This window comes from Thermobia domestica, chromosome 12 (assembly GCF_964235325.1).
Source record: "Thermobia domestica chromosome 12, izTheDome1.hap1.1, whole genome shotgun sequence".
Classification (NCBI taxonomy): domain Eukaryota; kingdom Metazoa; phylum Arthropoda; class Insecta; order Zygentoma; family Lepismatidae; genus Thermobia; species Thermobia domestica.
Window position 1 is genome coordinate 176142643 of NC_137465.1, and position 24231 is coordinate 176166873.

The 24231-nt window shown below is 36.5% G+C and overlaps 1 protein-coding gene across 1 annotated transcript in view; it reads right to left on the reverse strand.

The window, feature by feature from the left end:
- Positions 1-23871, reverse strand: part of LOC145666845 (pyridoxal phosphate homeostasis protein) — a 36806-nt gene extending 12935 nt beyond the window's left edge. Inside the window, exons 1-4 of the mRNA XM_081734420.1 lie at positions 23743-23871; positions 13136-13279; positions 4940-5150; positions 2313-2455 (exon numbers count right to left, since the gene is read on the reverse strand). Coding sequence (XP_081590546.1) covers positions 2313-2455; positions 4940-5150; positions 13136-13279; positions 23743-23835 — 591 coding nt within the window. The 5' untranslated portion in view covers positions 23836-23871. The remainder of the gene's footprint in view (positions 1-2312; positions 2456-4939; positions 5151-13135; positions 13280-23742) is intronic.
- Between the last annotated feature and the right edge of the window lie 360 nt (positions 23872-24231).

The following is a 24231-nucleotide window of genomic DNA, read 5'->3' on the forward strand; positions in this document are numbered from 1 at the left end:
GTCGCCAACTAAGCAGTCACAAGACGAGCTTTTAAGGCACTTGAGTGCCATTATGTGCAAAGAATTTTGATCTAACGTTAATCATATTTCCGTCATTTTAAAATGTTCTCCATTTGCCAAGACAGAAGCGTCCGATGAAACTTCAAATCTTCCCGTGACCATCTTTAATTTCCCTGATTCCCCTTACGTTTCTAGTTTGTCGGAACCCTAAAATATAAGCCCACAATAAATTTGGACCAGGGTTAACTTAACAAAATCTGTCAATATAAAAAGACACACTAAATTTAATGTCACACAAAATCTTTAAATTAATATTAAAAAGTAATCATCTTCAATACAGGTCAAAACTGATCAGTAATTTTGGGGAAAATTAACACACAATGGCAACAATGGTTCAATTGACGGAAAACAAGAAAAAATATGAGAAGAATTAGATGATTATACAGGGTATTCCAAAATTATCTTTCCAACTTTGATCGAATATAAATCAGAAATAGGGATAGATAAGTAGAAGCGATTTGTGGCATAATGTTCATACACGCCTACAGTTTTGTTCTATAACAACACTGCCAAGAAATCTCTCTTCTCTAATTTCTTTTTGTTTTGTTTTTGTCGTTTAGGTGAGGCACCGGCGAAAATGGCCACTCCTAGGAAATGGCATTGAGAGTGGAATGATGGATAGGTAAAAAATCTGCCACCTAGGTTCAGCGAAACTTCCGGACGCGTTACAGACGCACACCACCATCACATTTGACCATCTGTCAGTTGTGCACGAGGTTCACGGAAATTGGAAGTGTCATAAAGAGGACGATTTCTGGACATCCGAGCACAAGTGAAGCAGACGTGGAACGGGAGCAAAACCAAATCAATCCGTAAAGCATCTCGATAGCTGCAGCTTCCAACGACAACAATGCACACGGTGCTACACAAGCGCCTGAATCTGCATGCCTACAAGTTGCAGCTACTTTATGCGCTTCCACCTTATGACAGGCCAAAGCGCAAAGCATTTCCAACTGAGATTGTGAATCGCTTCGCCGAGGACCCAGAATTTCGGACAAAGATTGTGTTCTCAGACGAAGCGTGCTTTCATGTATCCGGGATGGTAATGACACAACGTGCGGATATGGAGGTCGGGGAGCCAGCCCATGTAAGCCGGGAAACTGTGTGCGACAGTCCAAAGATAAACGTGTGATGTGGTCTGCTTCATGACCGTGTGGTGGGACCGTTTGCCTTTGCAGAGGCGCCAATTACCGCAACTGTTTATCTGGATATGCTGGAACGGTTTGCATTTCCAGAGGTCGAACACCTGCAACCTGACATCCTGCTGCAGCAGGATGGTGCCCGTCCTAACTGGGCTGTGTTCGTTAGGAAGGCTTTGGACGACACATTTCGAGATCGTTGGATTGATCAAGGAGGACCCATTGCCTGGCTGGCCCCCAAGGTCTCCAGACAACACCCCACTAGATTTTTCTCTTTGGGGTTTTGTGAAGGATGTGGTCTACAAGACCCAGGATCTGCAAGAACTGCGAGCTCGCATCAGCGCAGCACTTGGAACACGTTACGGATGACATGCTAGGCCAAACGTGAGTGGAACTCGAATATTGCTTAGATATCCTGCGTTCTACAGATGGCGCACACATTCAACTCTGTTACACGGCTATTAAAACTTTAGGTGTGTGAGACCATTATATCACAAACCGCACCTTTCTATCTATTCCCATTTCTGACTTATACGCGATCGAATTTGGAAAGATCATTTTGGAACACCTTGTATTTAATGGATACGCCAGAAGTGAGATTGTATCTCCGTTACGAAAGAAGATCAAAAAAGGAAAGCATCTCTTTCAAAAATTAATTATTCAGATTATAAGTTGTATTTATTTACCTATTCTAAAGTCATCCCAATGCGAAGTCTTTCTCCCTCACTTTCACATCGGATTTAATGAAATGTTTGTGTTTTGAAAACTTTTAGTGAATTCCAACTAAAACAGTGGACACCGTAAGGAGAAACTGCACGAAATTAAAATGTTCTCTTCAAGCCAATCACGTCACAGTAAATAAAACATTGTTTAATTAACTTATTTAAGAATATAATTTGTAAATAATAATAATAATAAAAGCAACTTACTGCAGTCAAATGCACTTCAAATTGCACTACACTGTTTCAGTAATCTCTGATGCCTTCGCCAGGAACTTTGGGAAACTCACCGTTTTTTTTTTTTTTTTTTTTTTTTTTTTTTTTTTTTTGTTGTTGTTTTTTTTTAAATGATATTTGAAGTAAATTAACTCTAAAGAAAGTTCATTATCAATACCTGAAAATCTGGGTTAGGTCCTTTTGACAAATCATAACCGAGCATTCCAATTGTCATTAAACCAACCATTTCAAGATTTGGGCACTTTTCAAGGATGAATTTCACTAAATCAGATGCCTCAGATGGTTCACAGCCATTTTTCTCTGTTAAAAAAATAACATAATTAACTCTCACTTTTCATATACAGACAGCTAAAATAGTTATAATCCTCTCTCAAATTCCCTGTACTTATGTACAATTCTACAATTCAATTATATCTCGTATTCCTCTCTGAAGTGTTTGCACTATATTTATAAAACACCTTCATTTAACCTACATATTCGAATGCAAAAATATTCAGAAAAAAATAAGAGATAACTTGCGCCATGTGATGTGCTATCTCTTGTTCCGAGTGCTATTTATACATCCGTATTAATACACTTCTGAATGTTATATTACAGCATTATTAGCGAAAGTGTTTTGTTTGGACGCTATAATGCAATAATAGTTGTATCGATTCCTGTGTAAGGTTGGATTAGAGTTTAGCATCCGTTCAGCACTGAGGCTATATGAGACGTGGAACTAGTTTAAGGCAGAATCCGAACCTCTGTAATGCGTTCAAATTTCAAGGCCCCTATCCGGAATTGAACCCGAGACCCCAAGTACCAAAGGTGCGTATGCTGGCCATTAGACTAGTGGGTAAAGCTGTATTGATTCCTGTTCTGAGCTATTTAGACACTAGTACTGGGTGCACATTCTTTTGGTTTGGCTGTTCTACTAGTGCTGTTATCGTATGTAATGTGTCAACTGTTATTTATGTAACCTGTTACTAACATACTAAATGTTACTTTGTAATATTAGTTGTCGATCCGCCTTGCAAACAGTGTATGACGTGAGTCGCCACCACTTACATTTAAATATAAATTTTGACGCACCGCCCTCAATTAGAAAATTTAAGGAAGAAAAATTTAAATAAATTTATCAAATATACACTTGTATAAAGCTGCATTTCCCCCTTAGCACAACCATCTATTTCGCATTAAGACGCACGATAAAATCAAACTTTAATAGTTTTCAATCACAACAAATAATGTCTCCGCATTTGAAAACACCTACCAGGATGTTGGGCACAAAGTGATTCTTTATGTGACTTGCTGTTACCAAGTAAATGAGAGTACCCTGTGCAAATAAGAAGTAGATATGATATGATATAAATTTATGACAGTTTGTTGAAGATGAATTATGATTTAAGAATAGGAAGATATGAAGAAGTATTAGTTAAGATAATAATATAGGATACGAATGTGAGTTAAGCTAACACAGGACTAACAATGTATAATCACAACACTGCTTCTACCAGGCAGTTGGCTTTTGTAACGCTTTCATTTTTCATCATCTCTTCACAATTCCTGAGCAATGTCTCAGAGAAGAGCCAGAAGTTAGGTCTCTATAAGTTTATACAAGAATTAAAATTAATTAAATAAATAAATAAATAAATAAAATGTAAGTGAAGATGAAATGATGTCGCGAAAATGAATTGAGTACTCTGTAATGAATCGAAAGAAGTCAAAAAAGAAACGAAGTTAAAAACATCTATCTATCTATCTTTTATATATATATATATATATATATACAGCGGAGCCTTTTTTTAATTCAAAGTCCAAGAGGTCACGAGAAAAAGTTTGAAATATCAAATATCCAAAAATATACATTTTTAAATACCTCAAATAAAATGAACATACTACTACTCCTACATAGAAAAAAAATAATGTGCAACACACTACCTTTAAGGCAGCATATTATTTGGGTGACAAATTACGGCAAAGAAACATCATTAATTGCACATATTTTAAGGCAAATGTACCATAGAAAACACATTTAAATACAGTACCTCAGTAAGTACCTGCTTTATTACATAAATCCATATACACGAGTAGCAACCTTATTTGTTCTTTGAGTTGCCTGCTCTTTACTTGATCGGTTTTACACGGTCAACAAATCTTTCAATTTCATATATTGCCTGAAATACACCATTAACAACGTTTGGGTTACATAAATATATCTTCCTAAATTTTCACCCATTTCGGAGATTTCAGATAAGTTTGACACATCCTATTTCTCTATTTCATCGCCTATTTCGTCTTGATCTTTATCATCTTCAAATATACTGTCAGGGCTGCGTACTGAAGAATATGTAGTATTACTTTATGTATTATGTTGTTTGTTGATACCCATATTGTATACAAGTACCAAATACAAATGCCTGAGATATATTTCTGAATAGTAACAACAGTCCTGCAGTCTGGCTGGTTAACTGATTGAATAGGAGTTCATCGTCATCGTCCCTTTTAGCACCATGACTATTAGACGTGGACCTACAGCTTAACGTGGGATCCGAACTACGCGAGCTCCCGCCGAAATTGAACCCTGGTCTTTCGCCCGAAGACCAGTACGCCAACCATATAGCCACGAAGGAGCTCGTATAGACGGGTTGGTAACATAAATATAAAAATTATCAACCAAATTGTGTTCTTGTTGTTAAGACTTTCCGTAGCGAAAGTAGCATTATAATAATAATCAATATATAACACATTTCAACCCGCACAAAATAAATCTTCGAGAGCTAAGACACGAAAAACTCAACATACCATCTTCTGCACTAGTATTTACTTGCACCATTACTTTGAGCTTGCTGTCACCGTGACGTTTACCCCAGGAATCATTCAGTGCTGTTGCTATCCTTTCCGAATCCACTGTTTCCACCATGTACAGATTTGGAACGCCAATCACCTTATTCACTTTATTCTTCTGAAGACGTCCGATAAAATGCCACCGAATCTCTTTACATTTCTCCAAGACCTAAAAATAGAGATCTGCTATGAAATCACACATTATTCATGCTATGAACTACAATGTTGTTTGTATAATCTGCAACATAAAGAAGGAATGACGGGAACACAAACTTGTGCACTAAAGTACGATACAATTTCAGCGATGTAATACATGCGTGGTTCTTGCAGCAATCGAACTGTTTGGCGCGTTGTTGTAGTACTGCGTGTAAGTGATTTGCGCAGCACTCAGTGGAGCGTGAATAAGAGAACAGAAAACGTGTGGGGGAGGGTACGATCCCTCGTCGACGTCAAAGGCGGTCGTATAAACAGCCGAACGCAAGACCGCATGGTCGCCCTACTAGACTACCGTGAAATTGGTGCGCATACAGGGCATAGCAGTGATGTGTGTGGAAACAATACAGGGCATAGCAGTGATGTGTGTGGAAACAATAGACTCACGAGAAACTACTTTCTATTTACGATCGGGTAGTGAACTGCGCAATATAACCACACTATGGAACGACAGACATCTTATTCATATGACTGTCACTGACCGTACAGCATCGTCAACGCTGGAGTATGGTAACAGATGTTGAACAGTCTGTGTCGATGGTTCCACAGCGTCTACTAAATGCTGCACTGGCAGCACGCATGTCTTTGCACTACGTTGACCTCTATTGACCCAGCAATACAAGGCCTCAGACTACGATGAGTGCACGAACATAGTCACAAGTGTGCTGAGTTCTAGATGATCGTATTTCTTCCACCAAGTCCCGCTTCAACTTTCCTACAATGATGGTCGCATACGCGTTAGATGCCAGCGTGCATTATAGAGCGTCATAGCGGCCGACTGGCAGAAGTGAGGTGTGGGTGACATTGGGTACATTACGTGATCTCGACTGTTACGTATTGAGGGCGACTTCATGAATAACCACTACCATGAGAAAATGTCCAGAGAACTGAGGTGATACGCTTCCCTAAGACAACTATGTCAATAGGACAATGCCCTGCGACATGTACTGTATTCCGGGATGTGAAAGTTTTCTTCGAAGAAGGACGATTACCGGTGCTTCCATGGCCTGCCACGTCCTCACCTTGCACCCGCAGCTATTGCGTTTTGTCTACGAATCTATTCTTCTATATTTCATTCCATTCTATGACCATGTTCACAACCAGTCACTTCAGAAGCTAGAAAACACTAGTTAAATATTATTTTTGTTGCTTTGTCCCGTAACAAAATAAAATAAAACCATACGTGAAAAAAATGTATATTTTTAACACTATAAGGTAGAAATTATGTCCATTTAATCTTAGAAATTAAGGTAATCACAATCGGATGGTTTGCACTATTATCTAACAAAATAACTCTACTACCATTTCTCCCTACAGAAATTTTGTCACTTGGATTCATTTTAATGTGTCTGTCTTTATGGTAGAGTTTTGAGCAACGAAAGTAGAGAAAAAAGTATGGTAACCGTGAAGAAAATCGAATTCCAGATCTCAACTGATTTACAGTTTCATGGCCCACACGCATCGAAAAAGTTATTTTTCGACAACTGTTTTTCTGTTTGTCCTGATGTACATTCACCAGAAAAGAAAGAAAAAAAACTCCTACCCTAAAAATAGGGGTAGTTCACTGAAGGGGAAAAATCAAAATTCGCGATTTTCTCTAAAAGGCCCTAACGATTTTGTTTATATTTCAAACGTGAACTTTTCAAAGACAATCTCATACTGTGATATAAGTCTTTTCTCTGGCAAAAATCGAGAAGGGGTAGAGTTTACTCTCGGGAGATTTTTCTCGAACCATTTTCTCAAAAATTAATCGAGGAATGTTTATTATTATTATTTTCTCAAAAATGATTTAGTCGATTTTGTACATATTTCATAAATAAGCATTTTTTTAAAGGTGGATCACTACCCGGAAGTCAGTATAAGCATTAGTTCATTGCCTTAACCAACGCGTAAAGAAATGGCACATATTATAAGTATTACAGTATAAAATAGAGTTATGCGTCAGCTACAACATGAGATACTATTTTCTGTACTTATGTATTCTGTTAGATAAAAAACTGACATATAAGAGGAAAACTTGATCAGTTTTAAGATGAGTACGAAAGATGGCGCTTGCTGTTAGATTTTGCTACTCCTGTGCTCAGTTTTATGAAATTTTTACTTACAAGCATAAATTATTTTACAAGTAGTTGTCTCATTAAGAAATATGGGTATTATATTACCGTTTTTCGTGTTATGTTTTACATTTTATCCAAATATTATTTTGTGTTTACGGAAATAGTGTTAGCGGCTGAATCTCATGTTTGCGCAGGACGCCATAAAGCTTCGTTGCCAAACTTGCATGTGTACTGTTGCAGTCACAGTAATAGGGCAATTCCTTGTTAGCGTTTGAAGTCCAGAGGCGAAACCTGTGAATTGTGACAGAACTATTATAGTTAATAAAAGTGGAAAATGGGAAAACGGAAGGAATGATACATATATATATATAAGAAGAATCCAACTCTAAGTAAAAGATCGAAGAGCCAAAGGAAGCAAAGAGAAAAGGAGAATAAATTGAAGAAACAGCTAAGCGCTTTTCAATTTTTAACTGTTTGTTTCCACGTAAATATTATGCACACGTGTAATACAAAGGTAGTTTATTTTGACTATCATTTTGAACGTTAAATATGTAATGTGTGTTTTTTCTGTTTTCTTCTTTCCTTTTTCCTGTATTTATTTATGCTGAAACTTAATTTGCTTAGGTAAAATATTATATCTTCTTGAAAATAATCTATATATGTTTTTGAGCTTTCATACATACACGAATAGTTGCCTGAACCCGTTAGTGGAAAATAGTAATTAGTTCCACTTACTAGGGAGATCGTGGGGTGTTACTCTGACTTCATATTGATACTATGCTCAGTTGGCTCCTTTTTACATATGAAACAATTAGGCAACCGGAGAAATCCTCGTTCGCAAGCTTGTTCGAATTATGGCCGTTAAAACTTCAAAATTGAACAGATTTTGAAAAAAGTTTGAAGAAACCATTTTTTTAGATACACGCTTCATTCTTGGTACTGAGGTGTTTTCTTGGGTACTCGACGGAATGGTGAGGTCAAAACGTATGCATTTTGCAAGATATGGGAACTTATTGGAGAAGGGGTGAAGAGTAATGGCGTCTTACAACTTGCAACTTGTATCCTATTTGGCACACCGGATAAATAGGCTAATAAAATTTATTTGAATCCAACTGTATTGTCATTCAAATGTCACTTTCTGTGTGGCCACCTAAACATTAAACAATGACATTTGTTTTCGAAACGTTTTGCCGCGGGACTAACTTCAACACGACTCCCAACCCAGCCGGCCTCTGTGTATTGTGAAAAAAATGAAATATTTCAGTTGAACATCCGATGATTATACCCTTTAGTCTAAGGAAGACGATGATTAAAGCTAGTGAATGACGATGGAAGAATTGATGGAATGAGAAGAAGGGAGGAAACAGGAGTATCCCGATAAACCCCATGGACATGATGGTATCCATTGTGGAAGACGGTGTTTCAATATTTCATCGCTAGCCATTTTTTAAAAATTTTCAACGAATTTCAATGGCGATTGTTTGAAAATAGTGGCCAAATTTCAGACAATATTTTACGGTATTTCGCGAGAAATGTGACCAAAAAACAAACAATCGGCTAGAGATAATGTATGCAAACAGCGGTTTTCTCGAGAATAAAAGTCACCTGGTTCACGACTTTGAGTGCACATTCCCGCTAACCACTTTTTTTCTTTAAATTTTTCGGTCTACTTTCTCGTTGAATATCTTAAAATATTTCCTGGAGTTTGACCAATATTTCCCCATAATCGACATTCTAATTGCTGAAAACTAAGCACATGGTTAGCGATGATGTATTAAAACACCGTATTCTGCGATGCATAAGCATAGGCCGACAGAATCCGGAGTACCGCGGTAGGGCAAGCCTGTCTGACGCTGCTCGAGCTGTTTAGACCTAGCTACAGAAGGGGAAGAACCAGGCCAGTAGTCAGTCCAAAAATGCAGGGGAGTGGTAGAAGTTAGGGGGGCCGATCCAACCATATTATAGTTCATCACCATATTATTGTTAATTTGCAAGCTTATCGTGAAAATTTTAGGGGAGCAGTAAAAATTTAGGGGGGGCCCGGCCCCTTAAGCCCCGGGGATGTGCGCCAGGGAAGAACACAACAATATAGATCATCACAAGTTTAATTATGAATATCACGTCGTTCTTCATTGAATTTTCCACGACTGGCAAAGCGTCTTCAAGACAAATGTGATTATTCAATTTGAAGGTGGTCACACAGGAAAGTGATATTTGAATAACAATATAGTCGAATAGGGGTATCAAATACATTTTATTAGCCTATTGGCCCCAGGTGTAAAAGTGAAGGAGAAAGCGGGGACGCTGTACCCCACCTCGAAAAAAATTAAGGCGTCCCCCCAGTTCCGAAAAAAAAAAAACTATAATGGGTATAGATAGGCAGGAGAACGACGTGTCGTCATGCCACTACCTACCGTCCCCCCACCTTTTCAGATCCACTTTTACCACTGGTTGGCCCAGTATGTCAAATGGGAGGCAATTTGCATGGTGTAAGACGCCATTACCCTTCACATCATTTCAAATAATTGCCCTTATCTTGCAAAATGCAATAATTTTGATCTTACTACTGTGTTGGGTATCCAGGAGACTCCCTGATATCAAAACTGAAGCGTCTATCTCAAGAAATGGTACTTCAAACTTTCTGCAAAATCTCTTCAATTTTGAACTTTTAACTTTCATAATTCGAACACGCTTGTGATCGAGGATTTCTCCCGTTGCCTAATTGTTTCATACGTAAAAAAGGCGTCGACTGAGCATAATATCGAAACGAAGTCAGAGTAATATCCCGCAACCTTCTCTAGCTAGTATTTAAAAATTCATAAAACCGTAAAGCTTGAATTGTCTTTTTTTTCCTATAATGAAAAGAAAATATTCAGACCCTATAGCTTTACTTGAGAAACGCAAACACTCATGTAGAAATGCAAATCCTTTTTCTACTCCGGAGCTGCAGTGACTCCGTGGTAGAGCATTGACATCTTGTATGCAGGGTCACTGGTTCGATCCCAGCTTTGCCAGGTGAGCTTTTTGGTGGACACACACCATGTGTGTGTGTGTGGATTTTCTCAGAGCTTCTCTTTGTGCTCCTACTTTCTCATTCTACCATTTAATTCATTCTTATCATCACCGTCTCGTTTAGCCTATATGGCCGAGAGACATGAGTGTTTTTTTCTGTAGCGTCCTATCACTGTGCTTCGAAGGAAAGATAGAAGGTGATGATGACAACGAATGAAATGGTTGAATGAAAGAAAGGAAGGGACTCGGAGGAAACTCCACTTATGATTTGTCCACCACAAAGCCCACTTGGCGCGAGCTGGAATCCAGCCAAAAACCTGACCTACCAGAAGTGAGTGATCTATGTTTAGCTCTTATTGATCCAATATTCTGACGAATATTGTCCGTGAATTCCGAATTGTAAGTGATACGTTTACCGCTTGCGGTATCAACATAAGAATAAGGAGCGGAGATGGAACCCATGCTCGGGACGCTGAATCTATATCAACAAATAATTTCTTGTTATCGCTTACCGTTGTGCTCTATGTAAATTGAGAGTGTGATAAGGGGCAATGCAGACTGACTGGATGAAGTAGCTAGGGGGGCTCGATCCAACAATGTTATAGTTCATCACCTTGCAAGCCTACTTTGAAAATTTTAGGGGGGCAGCCAAAATTTAGGAAGACCCGGCCCGCCTAGACCCCCCTGGATACGGGCCTGATGATTATGCCATGTAAAGTTACACTAAGGCATTCAACTTACAAAATATATGCACTGGGGAACACAACTTACAAAATATCTGCACAAGAATACAACTGACAAAATACCACGCTTGAAAGAACTAAGTCTGTTGAAAAGATAGGATTTGTGTAATGGTTTTGTATTTGTATACTTATTCTTAATTTGCACCTTTGACACATCTAGTTATAGATAAACGTATATCTTTGTAATTTGCAGAGAAACTTTTACCATAACAGTAGTTTTTGTTACCCCTAAATGCAGTTTGAGTGGAATTTTGCCCAGAAAACGCTGGAATGTTAGCCATGATATTTAAGCCCCTAAAGTAAAGCTGCTCCAAGGATTGCAACTTCGCCTATAAAATAACATTTGTGAACCTACTAAAAATCTGTTGTCCTATCTACCTAGGCAGTATTGAGTAAAATAGAAATAAAAGCTCTCATTTCTCTTTGTTGTAAATCTTGTATAAAATGCGATCGTGTCTAAACTCTTTTCTATCCGTAACTCATGTGGCAACATCGCATGTATCGCAACGTGCTCCGCCATCTAGTAAGAAAGTTTTACCCTAAAGGTGACTAGCGATCCAGCTTAATATTCCTATAATGCTGCATAAATAACTTCCATGAGAAAAATAAAAATGAAATCTTTAATTTTAAGTCCCACGGTTATGCCGGTTAAGCTAAAGGAGACGGTGATGATAAGAGATGAGTGAAATGGTGGAAGGAAGAAAGTGGGAGGAAGTGGGAGAACCCCGAGAAAATCCACGAGCACGGTGTTTGTCCGCCACAAAGTCCACACGGCGCGAGCTGGGATCAAACCAGGGACCCCAAGCACCGGAGGTGAACGCTCTACCACTGAGCCACCGCGCCTCCAACTTCCATGAGATTAACCATAAGGGGGTAGTTTACTCTCAGGGCATTTTCTTTCTTTCTTCTGTGAAATACGACTTTTGTGAGTTTGTCATTTTACATACGAATATTTCATAACACACGACATAAGTCATTTTCTTATGGAGAACTCTACCAAGGATAGTTTAATTTTGCGGGTGGGTTTTCTTTGGGTGAAATTTTCCCAAAACGCCTTATAATTTTGTTCGTATTTTACAATACTGCATAAATAAATGAAGCACATGATTTAGTTTAAGGAATTAAGGAGAGGAAGTTTAGTGCGGTACCCCGTATCTTTTATTACATACAAGATCTCGTTGTGGTTAATTGAAGTTATTTTCTTTGTGTCTTCAACGTTTCTATTTTCTGTAACAGAAATAGTTTTATCACTCACGAAATATAAATATTCATTGTACTTATTTTCAATTTACGTACGTATCTTCTAAGAAATTATCATGTACCTAAGTTTGAATAAGGCTGTTTTAAGAAAATACTGAAAGAAAAATGACGTCCAGGGTTAGCAACAATAGAAAAGAATTAGGTATTTAACCACAGATTCCTCCGATGTTCATTTCAATTTACGTCAGTCCTTATCCATTTTTCAAACCGACACACGAGCAACTCTAATTTAAAAAAGGAAAAGATAAAAATAAAAAATGACTTCGGTTTATCCATTTAACCCTCTTTGTTTACTTTACTTTTCACAGAAAAATGCTCCTACAATATGTATTTGTGGAATCTTCTCACTAAGCCCTTTCGTTGATACACCACACAGGAAGGGCTTCGATACTTCGTTAACAATGTTATTTCGCGTCCGATACATTAAATTTAACACGATGTTATATATTCATATATACCTAGCTAATAACATAGATTATAGCTAGCTATTAGCCATGGCTTGAAAAATCCACTCACTTGCTCGCCAGTGGTGAATACTTTTTTACATTTGGCAAGTAAAGTCTAATATAAACACTGTGCCTGCAAAATGGTCTGGCTAGTACTTGCAAGTAAGATTTTTCAAATCCTGTATATAGCTAGCTAATAATATAGCAGTGATAAAATAGTCACAATAGCTTCACACTAGCAAGTAAAAGATAACGGTTCATGCTCCCAGCTATTTAAAAAAAAAAAAAAAAAAAAAAAAAAAAAAAAAAAAAAAATTAGTTAATCAAAGGAAACAAACCACTTCACGCCCATGAACACCATGGTTAATGGACACTAATGATACTTTGAAAGTTACTACTACTTAAGCTATTATTTATACTTACATCATTATCATGGCCCTTCTCTACTAACTCCTGTACATAATTTTCACCGAAATGTCTTTGCCCAGCTTCATACGCTTCTATAATGAGTTCTTTTGGTTTCACTTTGCTCACAGCCACAAGCCTCGGGGTAAATTTCTGTAGATCCTTTAAATACATAAATGAATCATTTTTTAAACATTCTGATCCTCGTGCCAAGAAACACTTCGTGAATCTAGCTCTATGTCACAAATTGTTAATTTTATTGTAATAGTTTTGCATTAAATGAAAGTATTTGCTATAAAAAGTACCACAAAAGTCCGTATGGACGTACTCTATACACACTGATAGCTCTCAATAATTTTTTAACTCCATATAAAATTAATTAATATAAAATACTAGCTGGAGTACCTGTTCTTAGCACGGGGAGAATATATTTTTGGGAAGTATTTCAACCCTCTTCACCCTTAAGATACGCATTTCAATGAAAGGGCAATGATGAAAACCATAATTATTAAATTGTCCTCTTGGGTACATAGTTCAAAACTCTATATCTTACCTTGTAATTTCATAAACTTCCATCCCTCACTCTTTCTCACCTCCATATCATGGGGGCTGAACCTGGACTTAAATACCATCAGGGGTATCACTATTCATCTCAGCGATCCCGAAAACTATGGAGTCGACACTAATATCGGTCGTTCGGTCCTTTTCGATTATTTTTATGTCACTCTCTTATCAAAAACGCTGAGGCATGTATCCACATATTTTTAATAAGTTTATATACCAAGTTTCATTTTTCTACCTTGGTAGGATCATGAGATGCTCAATTATTCGCATACCTTTTGTCTCCTCTCCCCCTACTTTTTAGGGTACACTTTAATAAGAGGAACACGATGAAAGACTAGTTCGAAGTACGTAATAATTATATCCGAAAATTCACTACAATCGCGTAAGCCGTTTTCCTGTGATTCGATGACAAGCAACATTCTTTTTATTTTTTATGTAACAGATACTCCAATCCTGACATGCTGAGAATATCAGAATACTTCACCCAATTCCATTATGTTTCATTAAATGGTTAAGTCTAAGGTATAAACAGAAAAGGCAACATGTCTCATGGGATAATTTGGCGTGGGAGACCCGGGTTCGATTCCCGCCGGAAGCTCATGTGGTTCGGATTTCACGTTAATCAGTAGGTCCACGTCTCATATAGCCTCGCTGCTGAACGGGACGTTAAACTCAACTCAACTCAACTCTCATGGGATAATTCGAGAGAAAGAATGAAAGATGCTCTTTTCTTTTGCAAGGTGTATCCCGTTAGGCACTTTATGTAATCCTTACTAATGATACCATAAACATTTCATTTTATAAGCTGGGGAAATTCATCCCCTTACCTTTAACCCTTTAGTGGGCAGTGTTGCTCTTAAGCAACATCGCATTCTATTGCGTTATCCGCACGAATTATAACTTCAGTGATCATTTAATTGGTATTACTGCTTTCATACAATATTCATATACATTCTTTGCGGGTCGCTTCTTTAGATACTTCTAATCTTTGTCAACAGGGGATAGTCAAATTTAATATTGTAAAAGCTTTATCTCCAACGTTCCGCGAAAGTTTTTTTTTTATTATTATTATTATTTGTTGTTTCATGCTCTGTAGGAAAATATATCAACGAAACAGAGTATTCTTATGATATTTTACCATAATAGGGCAATGATGCTCAGTAGCTACACATAAGACCCATTTTATGGCAATGTTGCTTTGAAATAAACACCCTGTATTTTACAAACAAAGTACCGAAGTACAAAAGTACTTTAAAAATTACGAAATTATGATCAGGAAGACATGGTTCAACCATAAAAGCAAACTAAATACTTTAATGGTAATGCTATCAATGCTTGCCCATTAAAGGGTTAAGCTTCTCAACTCTAACCAATAAGATCAACTATTAAGCCTCAAAAAGAGCGTATACCTTGATTCATAAAACTAAAGATTAATTATTATTTACGAAAATCAAATTTTCTTAAAGCCAGGGATGAAATAACATATTATTCTTGCAATAGAATAATAAAAAAAAAATCTCGAAGGAAATACACGCCAGGTTTCGTGAGAATCAGGTAATTTTCAAGGAAGTTACATTAAACATACGTATATATTAAGATTGGGGGTGGGGATGAATTTGTTCTTTTACCTTTGAGTAATGTCAGTCCTAAGCAAGGAGTAACTCTTCAAGTCTCAAAGAAAACACACATTACGTTTCATGAAAATTTACTATTTTTTTCTTTATGAATTTTCTCGTGGAACATATGATGAGCTAGTTTCTCCCCTTACATTGTGATGGTCGATTTTAACCCCAAGCAATGGGGTGATTGGGAAGAAAGAAAAAATTTTTTTTTTACAACAGTTTCTGTGGAAAATTGTTTTATTATTACATTATGTATACGCGGAAACTCTAAAGTAGGAAAACAGATTTCATCTCAAAGAATTCCACATATTTACAAAAGCATACGTCAAGTATTACTAAAACCGGATAAATTTTACAGAAGTCACTCACGTGCGTTTCGGTGATTTTGTACTGATTTTTATGACACATTTTTGTTTGAATATATTCTGAAGTTTTGGCGAAACACACAGAAGTAATTCCGTATTTAATATGAGAATAGAATATAGCAATATACAAACGTATCTGTCGCACAAGTCGCAATTTATTTTATGTCGTTATAACTTATGTAAAACTATACAAGTTAAAATCAGTAAAACGATTGGGTTTGAAGTGAGTGCAAATGTTTTCATAGTTAGGAGACGGGATATGCAAACCCGCTGAATGTGGGGTTTTACTTTCTTGAAATTGTGCACCTCAGAGAAGTGTGCTGGGATCTATACTTTCTCTTATCTAAGTAAACTATTTCCCAAATTGTCTACTTTATAAATCTATCTTACATGCTGACAAGTACAGATAAAGTTTGATGAATATAAAATCTCAAGACAATGAAACGTTAAAAATGTTATCGCTTGGTTAAAGTGTAACAAACTGTATCTTAACGAATCTAGAACAGAAACTATACATTTCTATCTTAATGTGACTGAAGTAAGTGTGTGCTACTACGTAAAACTATTGTGAATTAATCTAGATTCGAACTAAACGGGGTGTGCATACTGAAAATTTAAGTAGGAAACTGTCCACATGATTATTTTTAATACGTAAGCTATGAACAGCAGTTAACGAAACAATGCTTTTAGCATACTATACATTTTTCCCATTCTCATTCACAATATGGCATAATATTGTGAAGTAATTCACCTGGTACACAAACTGTCTTTACATGGAGAAGGAAGCGATAAGAGCAATAAAAGGATTACGTGATACTGTGTCGCATAGGCCATTTGATAAGAAGTATATCATGAGAGTTCTCTTTACGAATATTTATAATTGTCTCACACATGTTAAAGAAAATCAGGATAGTATTGGTTACCGCAACAATAGTCATTTATATACAACTAGACATAAAGAGAATTTAAGTGCTCTCTATATTAAATTAAGAAAAACTCAAAATGCCATAAATATACCAACATGAAACTGTTCTATACATTATCAGTAATATACGAATGATATGCAGTAACTATTTCGAAATGCATTGTATTCTTTTTGTTAAAAATTTAACGTCCCATCACCGAGGCTAACGGAGACAGTAATGAGATGGATGACAACGGCGGAATGAAGGAAGTCGGAGAAAGTTGGAAATTTTTGATCGAATATTGATCAAACAATTACCATCGAAAAATTTCGATTCTGGCGTACAGAGGAGGCTAGAGTCTAGTTAGCCCCATACGATTTATTAGTAAAGCCGATTAAACCTTGAAAATCGGGTTTGGGTACAAAACCTCACGTCCCAAAACCTTGCCTGGCCAAAACATCGCGACACAGGATCTCGCCTGACCTAAACGAGACGTAATCTCGCCTGGGAAGAAATGTCGTCAGTATAAAACCTCGTCATGACGATTTCTTCGATGTAGAAAGTTCTATACATTGCTATACGTATATATTTTGTAATAACACGTAATTGCATTAAAACAATGACAAGAAAAATATTCTAACGCGCGCTTTGCAAATCTATATAGACTAAAAATGAAAATGACTATATGATCTTGAAGCTTTGCTGGCGTCTACTATTAATCCAATGTTCTCGGGATTGCTGCCAGAGTGAGTGTTGCTGTGCTGAGCTTTCGTTACCATACAGCGGCAACATATTCATAGCTCTGAAGATGTTGCCGCTGTATGGTAACGAAAACTCAGCACAGCAACACTCACTCTGGCAGCAATCCCGAGAACATTGGACGAAAATGACTATGTTTGTGACATCATATTTCATGAGCCGCCCAACCCATCTCGATCAAATTATCAACATACATGAGGTTCGGGTCTGGAATGATTTTTATTATTTCACTTGGACGCTACGACGAAAGGGTGGGGGCGATCTCGATCAAATATGCCACACAGATGAGGTTAGGGCAACGGATTTTTTTTTCTTTTTTTTTTTCACGTTGACGGTGCAACTTAGGGGAGAGGGTTTCATTCCACAAAGTTTTGGCCAAGCGAGATTATGTCCGTATTCCTGAAAATCGTTTATCATACTTGATCAAATGATGAGCAAACGACTGATATAAAGTGCCTTCCATTTCAACTCAGCCAAAAAAAAAAAAAAAAAAAAAATAAAATAAATAAATAAATAAAATAAAAATAAAATTGTACCATCACAATCTCAGATATTGTTGAATTTTTTTTATAGCAACTAAACATGTTTTCAAGAGACCCATATTTTTTTGTTTTGTCGCAAAAAAATTTTCCCGCCAAGTAATAGGCCATCAAAGACGGGGAGTACAATTTATGAATTGTAAGGAGACATGGAAAATGGTCAACTTCGGAGCCTCACCATTCGGCTATGGAGACAGGTAGAGTTATAATTCTCGTTGTGGTGTGTACATAGGGATATAAATAAACTATATTTTATTATAGTTTGGCTTGCGCATGCGTATCTTTTTGTTCATAAATTAACAAATAACCGTCAATTTATCTGAAAAGTCGAAGTTTGCGAATTTTTTCGAGCACTTCCGGTTCGAATTTTAAAATTCTGTTTTCACGGTTGGTAAGACCGAGTTACCCGCTTACCGAAAAAAAATATTGTATCGCTTATGTATGCAACTATTTTGTCGCAAAATATTCGACTAATTGTAAAATTTTCAAAGATAGCCATTTTCTCGAAAACACCATCTTTTAAAATTCTGAAATTTTGTCAGATGGTTCAACTTTTCATGAATAATAAACACACCAAATACCATTCTCGACCAATGCTATATGAATTAACTGCAGCCTTTTGAAGTTAGCGAAGTTTCGTTCACTTTGATGTCACAGTTAGCAACACTGGAAACAATAAAAGTGCAATAATTTGATGATGTTTGTCGTTCACATTCATTAAATGAAGAATAAAAGGTTTTCTCCACTCTGTTTTTTATTAGTTTGACCAAAAAGGCTCTCTGAAATAGTAAAATGAGCCTCTCCCCTTCTCCCGTTTTTTTTTTTTTCTAACCGAAGTAATCTGAGATGGAAATTACGATTACGAAACACACAAATTTCAAGTTCACTTACTTAAAATGGTAGTCGGAAACAACATTTCACTGATCTTTTTTTTTTTTTTTTTTTTCTCACGGACCAATCATTTGCTTGGGTGGTGTCTTCTTCGCTAATAGCATGTAACCGTGCAGTTGCTCCAATAGGTGTTGGTTCACTCGCAACTCGTCCAGGGGTGGATCCAGGGGGACGATCGCCCCCCCAGAGATTGGAGCTCTTAAAAATAGCTCTAAATAGCAGTATTACAACCCAACCCCAGAAGTCCGTCCTGGATCCGCCCCTGCGTAGCACATTGTCGATAGTCACAAAACACTTATTTTCACTTCTCTTATGCTCTTCTGAAAACCTGTAGCATAAACAGCACTTGAACTTCACGTAATTCATTATTTATTCATAATATTTCTGCTACCCACCACTGGTTATCAAATATGCATGTAACAAAAGTTCCTTTTTGCAGATTTCTTAAATCTACACTTTGAATTGCAGAAGTTCGATTCTGAATTGCAGAAGTTAGTTCATGGTGACCCGTTACTGCCATAAAAACTTCCCCATTTTCCGAAAGCCAAAGATGACTTCGTTGAATACCAGTTACCAGTCGCATACTTTCCCTTTTTTTCTTCTGGAAGTCGTCGAATTCAGTTCCAGGCAACAAAACGAGAGTAATACCCGGAGTTTGTACTTGCACTATACTCCCGAATTCTTCTGCGGTTTTAATACTGTGTATCTGTTTTTGCCTAAGGTTATGCCGCATTGCCACATTCTTTACCCCCCCCCCCCCTCCAATACCGTCGCAGAGACCCTTGCATGGCCGGTTTCACTGCAAAACCACTGCTTTATCGGACCTGTCTGCATCTCGAACATCTGAAAGCGATTTTTAAAGTGGGATGCAGCACCATCAGAAATCACGGACACGATTTGGGAAATTTTAGACACTTATTTTCACGTATTCAAACCTTTTTCTATAAAATATATTTTCGCTTTTCTTCGAGTATTTTTAGAATCTTGTCGATGGCTATGAGTACATGAGCTATATCGTGTGTTTCGTTGTCGCTTATTATAACAAAACTGTCAGTTGTTTCATAATAATATACCACTGCTGTAAAGATGGAAATTTGCTCGTTTTTCCGGTGATAACTCTGAATTTCACTTTGCAGAATAACAGTCCAGTTTTCAACGAAATCCACATGAAGTAAAATAGAATTTGTATCTTGAAATTTTATATGATGCTTTTCGATACCAATTAATTTTCTTTGGATTTTCTTGATGGAGCCATGAATTCCAATTCTTACAGTTAAACCAGCAATGTACGATACGAAAACAAAAAGTGGGACAGTTTACTAACGAGATAATTGTTTTCAAATATGACATACGTAACACTCATTTTCACCAGAATCAATGATTAAAGACTCCACACTTATTCCTTCCACTCCAGGACATTCACCACATTCTTGAAGAAGGCAGCTATCATTTTCTATGGATCATACTACTAAAGGAAATAGGTCACTCATGACGGCTTCAATACAGGCTGCACCTTTGATTTGTAGCAACGCAGTAGCAGCTAACGTAAAATTTGCACAATACACACACACTTCCATCGCAGGTTGCGGACTGACCCACTTTAGTCGAATACTATAAAATTCCGAGTGACACATTCTTATGCTGGGATTGTTCTGTTTAAAAAGTCAGTAAATTTCTTTGGAACGCGTAAGAAAACGTTTTGATTTTTTAAACTTTTTGTCCTTTTTTGATCACTGTAATAACATCACACTTAATTGAGATTTTGGAGCATTCCAAATCATCACTGAGATAATAGTTCAGGCTTTTTATAGATCAGAATTTATTGGATAACCATTTCAAGCAAACTTAAAATTTGTGTGTTTCGTAATCGTAATTTCTACTTCAGATTACTTGGGTTTAAGAAAACGGAGGAGTAGGGGAGGATCATTTTTCTATTAGAGAGAGCCTTTTTGATCAAACTAATAAAAAACAGAGTGGAGAAAACCTTTTATTCTTCATTTAATGAATGTGAACCACAATCAAATCATTGCACTTTTATTGCTCCCAGTGTTGCTAACAGTGACATCAAAGTGAACGAAACTTCGCTAATTTTAAAAAGCTGCAGTTAATTCATGAAGCATTGGTCGAGAATGGTATTTGGTGTGTTTATTATTCATGAAAAGCTGAACCATCTGACAAAATTTCAGAATTTTAAAAGATGGTGTTTTCGAGAAAATGGCTATCTTTGAAAATTTTACAATTAGTCGAATATTTTGCGACAAAACGGTTGCACACAGAAGAGATACAAGATTTTTTTCGGTAAGCGGGTAACTGGGTCTTACCAACCGTGAAAACAGAATTTTAAAATTCGAACCGGAAGTGCTCGAAAAAATTCGCAAACTTCGACTTTTCAGATAAATTGACGGTTATTTGTTAATTTATGGACAAAAAGATACACATGCGCAAACCAAACTATAATAAAATATAGTTTATTTATATCCCTATGTACACACCACAACAAGAATTATAACTCTACCTGTCTCCATAGCCGAATGGTGAGGCTCCGAAGTCGACCATTTTCCATGTTTTCTACAATTCATAAATTGTACTCCCCGTCTTCGATGGCCTATTACTTGGTGGGAAACTTTTTTCGACAAAAAAAAAAAAAAAAAATAAATAAATAAATAAATAAAATAAAATACGGGTCTCTTAAAAACATGTTTAGTTGCTATAAAAAAAAAGTTTCAACAATATCTGAGATGGTGATAGTACATGCTCTGCCTGAATTGAAATGGAAGGCACCATAATAAAGTGTTGCATCAGAGAAGTAGAAGTTTTTTTATTATTATTTTATTTTATTTAACAGCCTTTCTCCCCTTTATAACCTATACGTTAGTAAAGTTGACCAAACAAAAATCAAACTATTAGCATCGAGAAATCTTGAATTTGGTGTAAAGGGGCGGGGTTTCGTGTGTGGTAGCGCCCTACTAACTCATTTATAGTAGTCAAGCCAATCAAATGTTAAAAACTGTGGATCATACCTGATTAAATGACTGACATCATGAAGTGGTGAATCAGAGGTGTTGATGAGGCTAGCCCCTATTTTATCTGTATTAGTAAAGTTGACAAAAAGTTAGAAATTGAACAAACCTGATCAAACGGTACTTCGAGAATTTGGCAGTTAAACTCCTAACTAAACTAGCCTAGCTATTTTTATATTAACAAAGCCGATCAAACATTGAGAATTATTGATCATACCCCATCTTTTCTATCCTTTATACATATGTTAGTAAAGTTGACCAAACAACCTAATCGAACGATTAGCATGGAGACATTTCAAATCTGGAGTAAATGGGGTAATGTGTTGTTAAACCTCTTGCTTAGATTTGGTTTCAGTCTTGTCTACTTTTCAGCAGGTAGGCTATGTGAGACGTGCACCTACAGTTTAGAGTGGGATCCGAACCAAATTAGCTCAAGACAGGAATCGAACCATGCCAGAAGCGTAGCCCCGTACTAAAATACCTTATATTTATACTAATAAAGCCATTCAAACATTGAAAATTATTGATCATACCGGCTTAATAAAATGAATTGGAGATGAAGGGGCCTCTCTTTTAAATTTCTTTATATCTATTATAAAGTTGATCAAATATTGATCAAACGAATAGCATCGATAAATTTCGAATCTGGCCTAAACGTAGGCTAGCGTTTTTTTTTTTTTTTTTTTTTTTTTTTAAACATTTATGGTAGTTGAAAATTGTTGATCATGCCTGATCAAATGACTGACATAACAAAGTGTTGAATCGGCAGTGTAGAGGCGGCTAGCAGCCCTTTTGTCTGTTAGTAAAGTTGATAAAAATATTAATTTTTTAATATAAAACCTAATCAATCGATTACAATAAAAAAATTCAAATCTGAAGTAAAGCAGGGCTAGTTAGCGGTTAGTCCCCTGCTAAATAGTTTATATTTAGCCTATGTTAGTAAAGCAGATCAAATATTAAAAGTTATCGATCATACGTGATCAAACTATTTACATCAGGGGTTCTCAACCTACGGTACGCATACCACTGGTGGTACGTACAACATATAGTATTATTGCTTTGGTGATACGCCGATGGAAAAGGTTGAGAAATCCTGATTTAAAGCGCTGAATCGAAGCAACCCCCTTTCTCTACACTTTGTATCTGTTAGTAAAATTGCTCAAACGTTAGCAATAGTTGATCAAACTTGGTCAAAAGATTAGAATCGAGAAATTCTGAATCTGGTATAAAGGAGGTACCGTGTACGTAGACCACCTACTAAAAATGACTTTTTAGTAAACCTGATCAAACGTTGAAAATTGTTGATCATGTGAACAAACAATTGATATTGTGTCAAATCGGAGGTGTAAGGGAGGCTGGCTCTTCATTTATATTTTTATACCTCTGTTACTAAAATTGATCGACGTTGGAAATTGTTGATCAGAACTGTTCAAACAATTACCTACCAAAAATTTCGAATCTGGCCGGCGCGTAGTTAGCACCCTTTTGAGAATAGCTTATATTTATATTCATATAGCCTATCAAACATTGAAAATTGTCGATCATACCTGATCAAACGATTGTCATGAAATTCATTTTTAAATTACCATGAGAGTATTCTCGCGGTATGTGTTTTTGATTTAAAGAACCCATCACAAATTCGTCTGCTAGTGAAGAAAATGAAATGAAGAAATCACCTTCTTGCATTAATTGAAAGCAAGCAAGTATTTTCACCTGTTACCGCTTAGTAACAAGCATTTACCTTCAACTTTCGACCGTGTACTAAGTAAATACATTTATCACATAATTGCCAATTTACTGAGATAAGAAATCAGAGTAACAGACCTAGTTGTTATTTTTATGAATAACCACGAATTCGGTTTAGAAGAAATTCAATATATTACCTACATATACATCTTGTTCCCGATTAATTTTAATCCCTTCATAAGAATACTACATTAACTTAAGGTATGTCACTTACCGGTGGCCTTCTTTGACATGCTTGATGTATTTTATCATAAACAATTCGCAGATTTCCTTTCACGTCTATTTCGTTCATAATTGCTCGAAACATAATCAAATTCTCGATAACTCAAAACATCAGTATTGTGTTCGACTAATCGAAAGCGTACTAAATGTTGACTCGACTCTATGACTGCGTTGCTTTTAAAGATATAGGATATTTAGGTGCAAAAGTATTTATTACAAATGGAGATAAAAGATATGAAAGAAAGGAAGGAACAAGATTAAAACACTATCAAATATTGAATTCCCTACATAATTTAAATTAAATTGCATATTGATCGATAAATATATCAGAAAAATTTCTTTCATTCTCTTATTACACGCGGCCTCATTCTGTAGCGAATTTCATCAATGCAACGCAAATTTTGGGATGTAGTTTGCGATAGTTTACATAGCAGTTATAATTATTGTTGTCATATTTGCGATTCATTGAGTTGCGATCTGC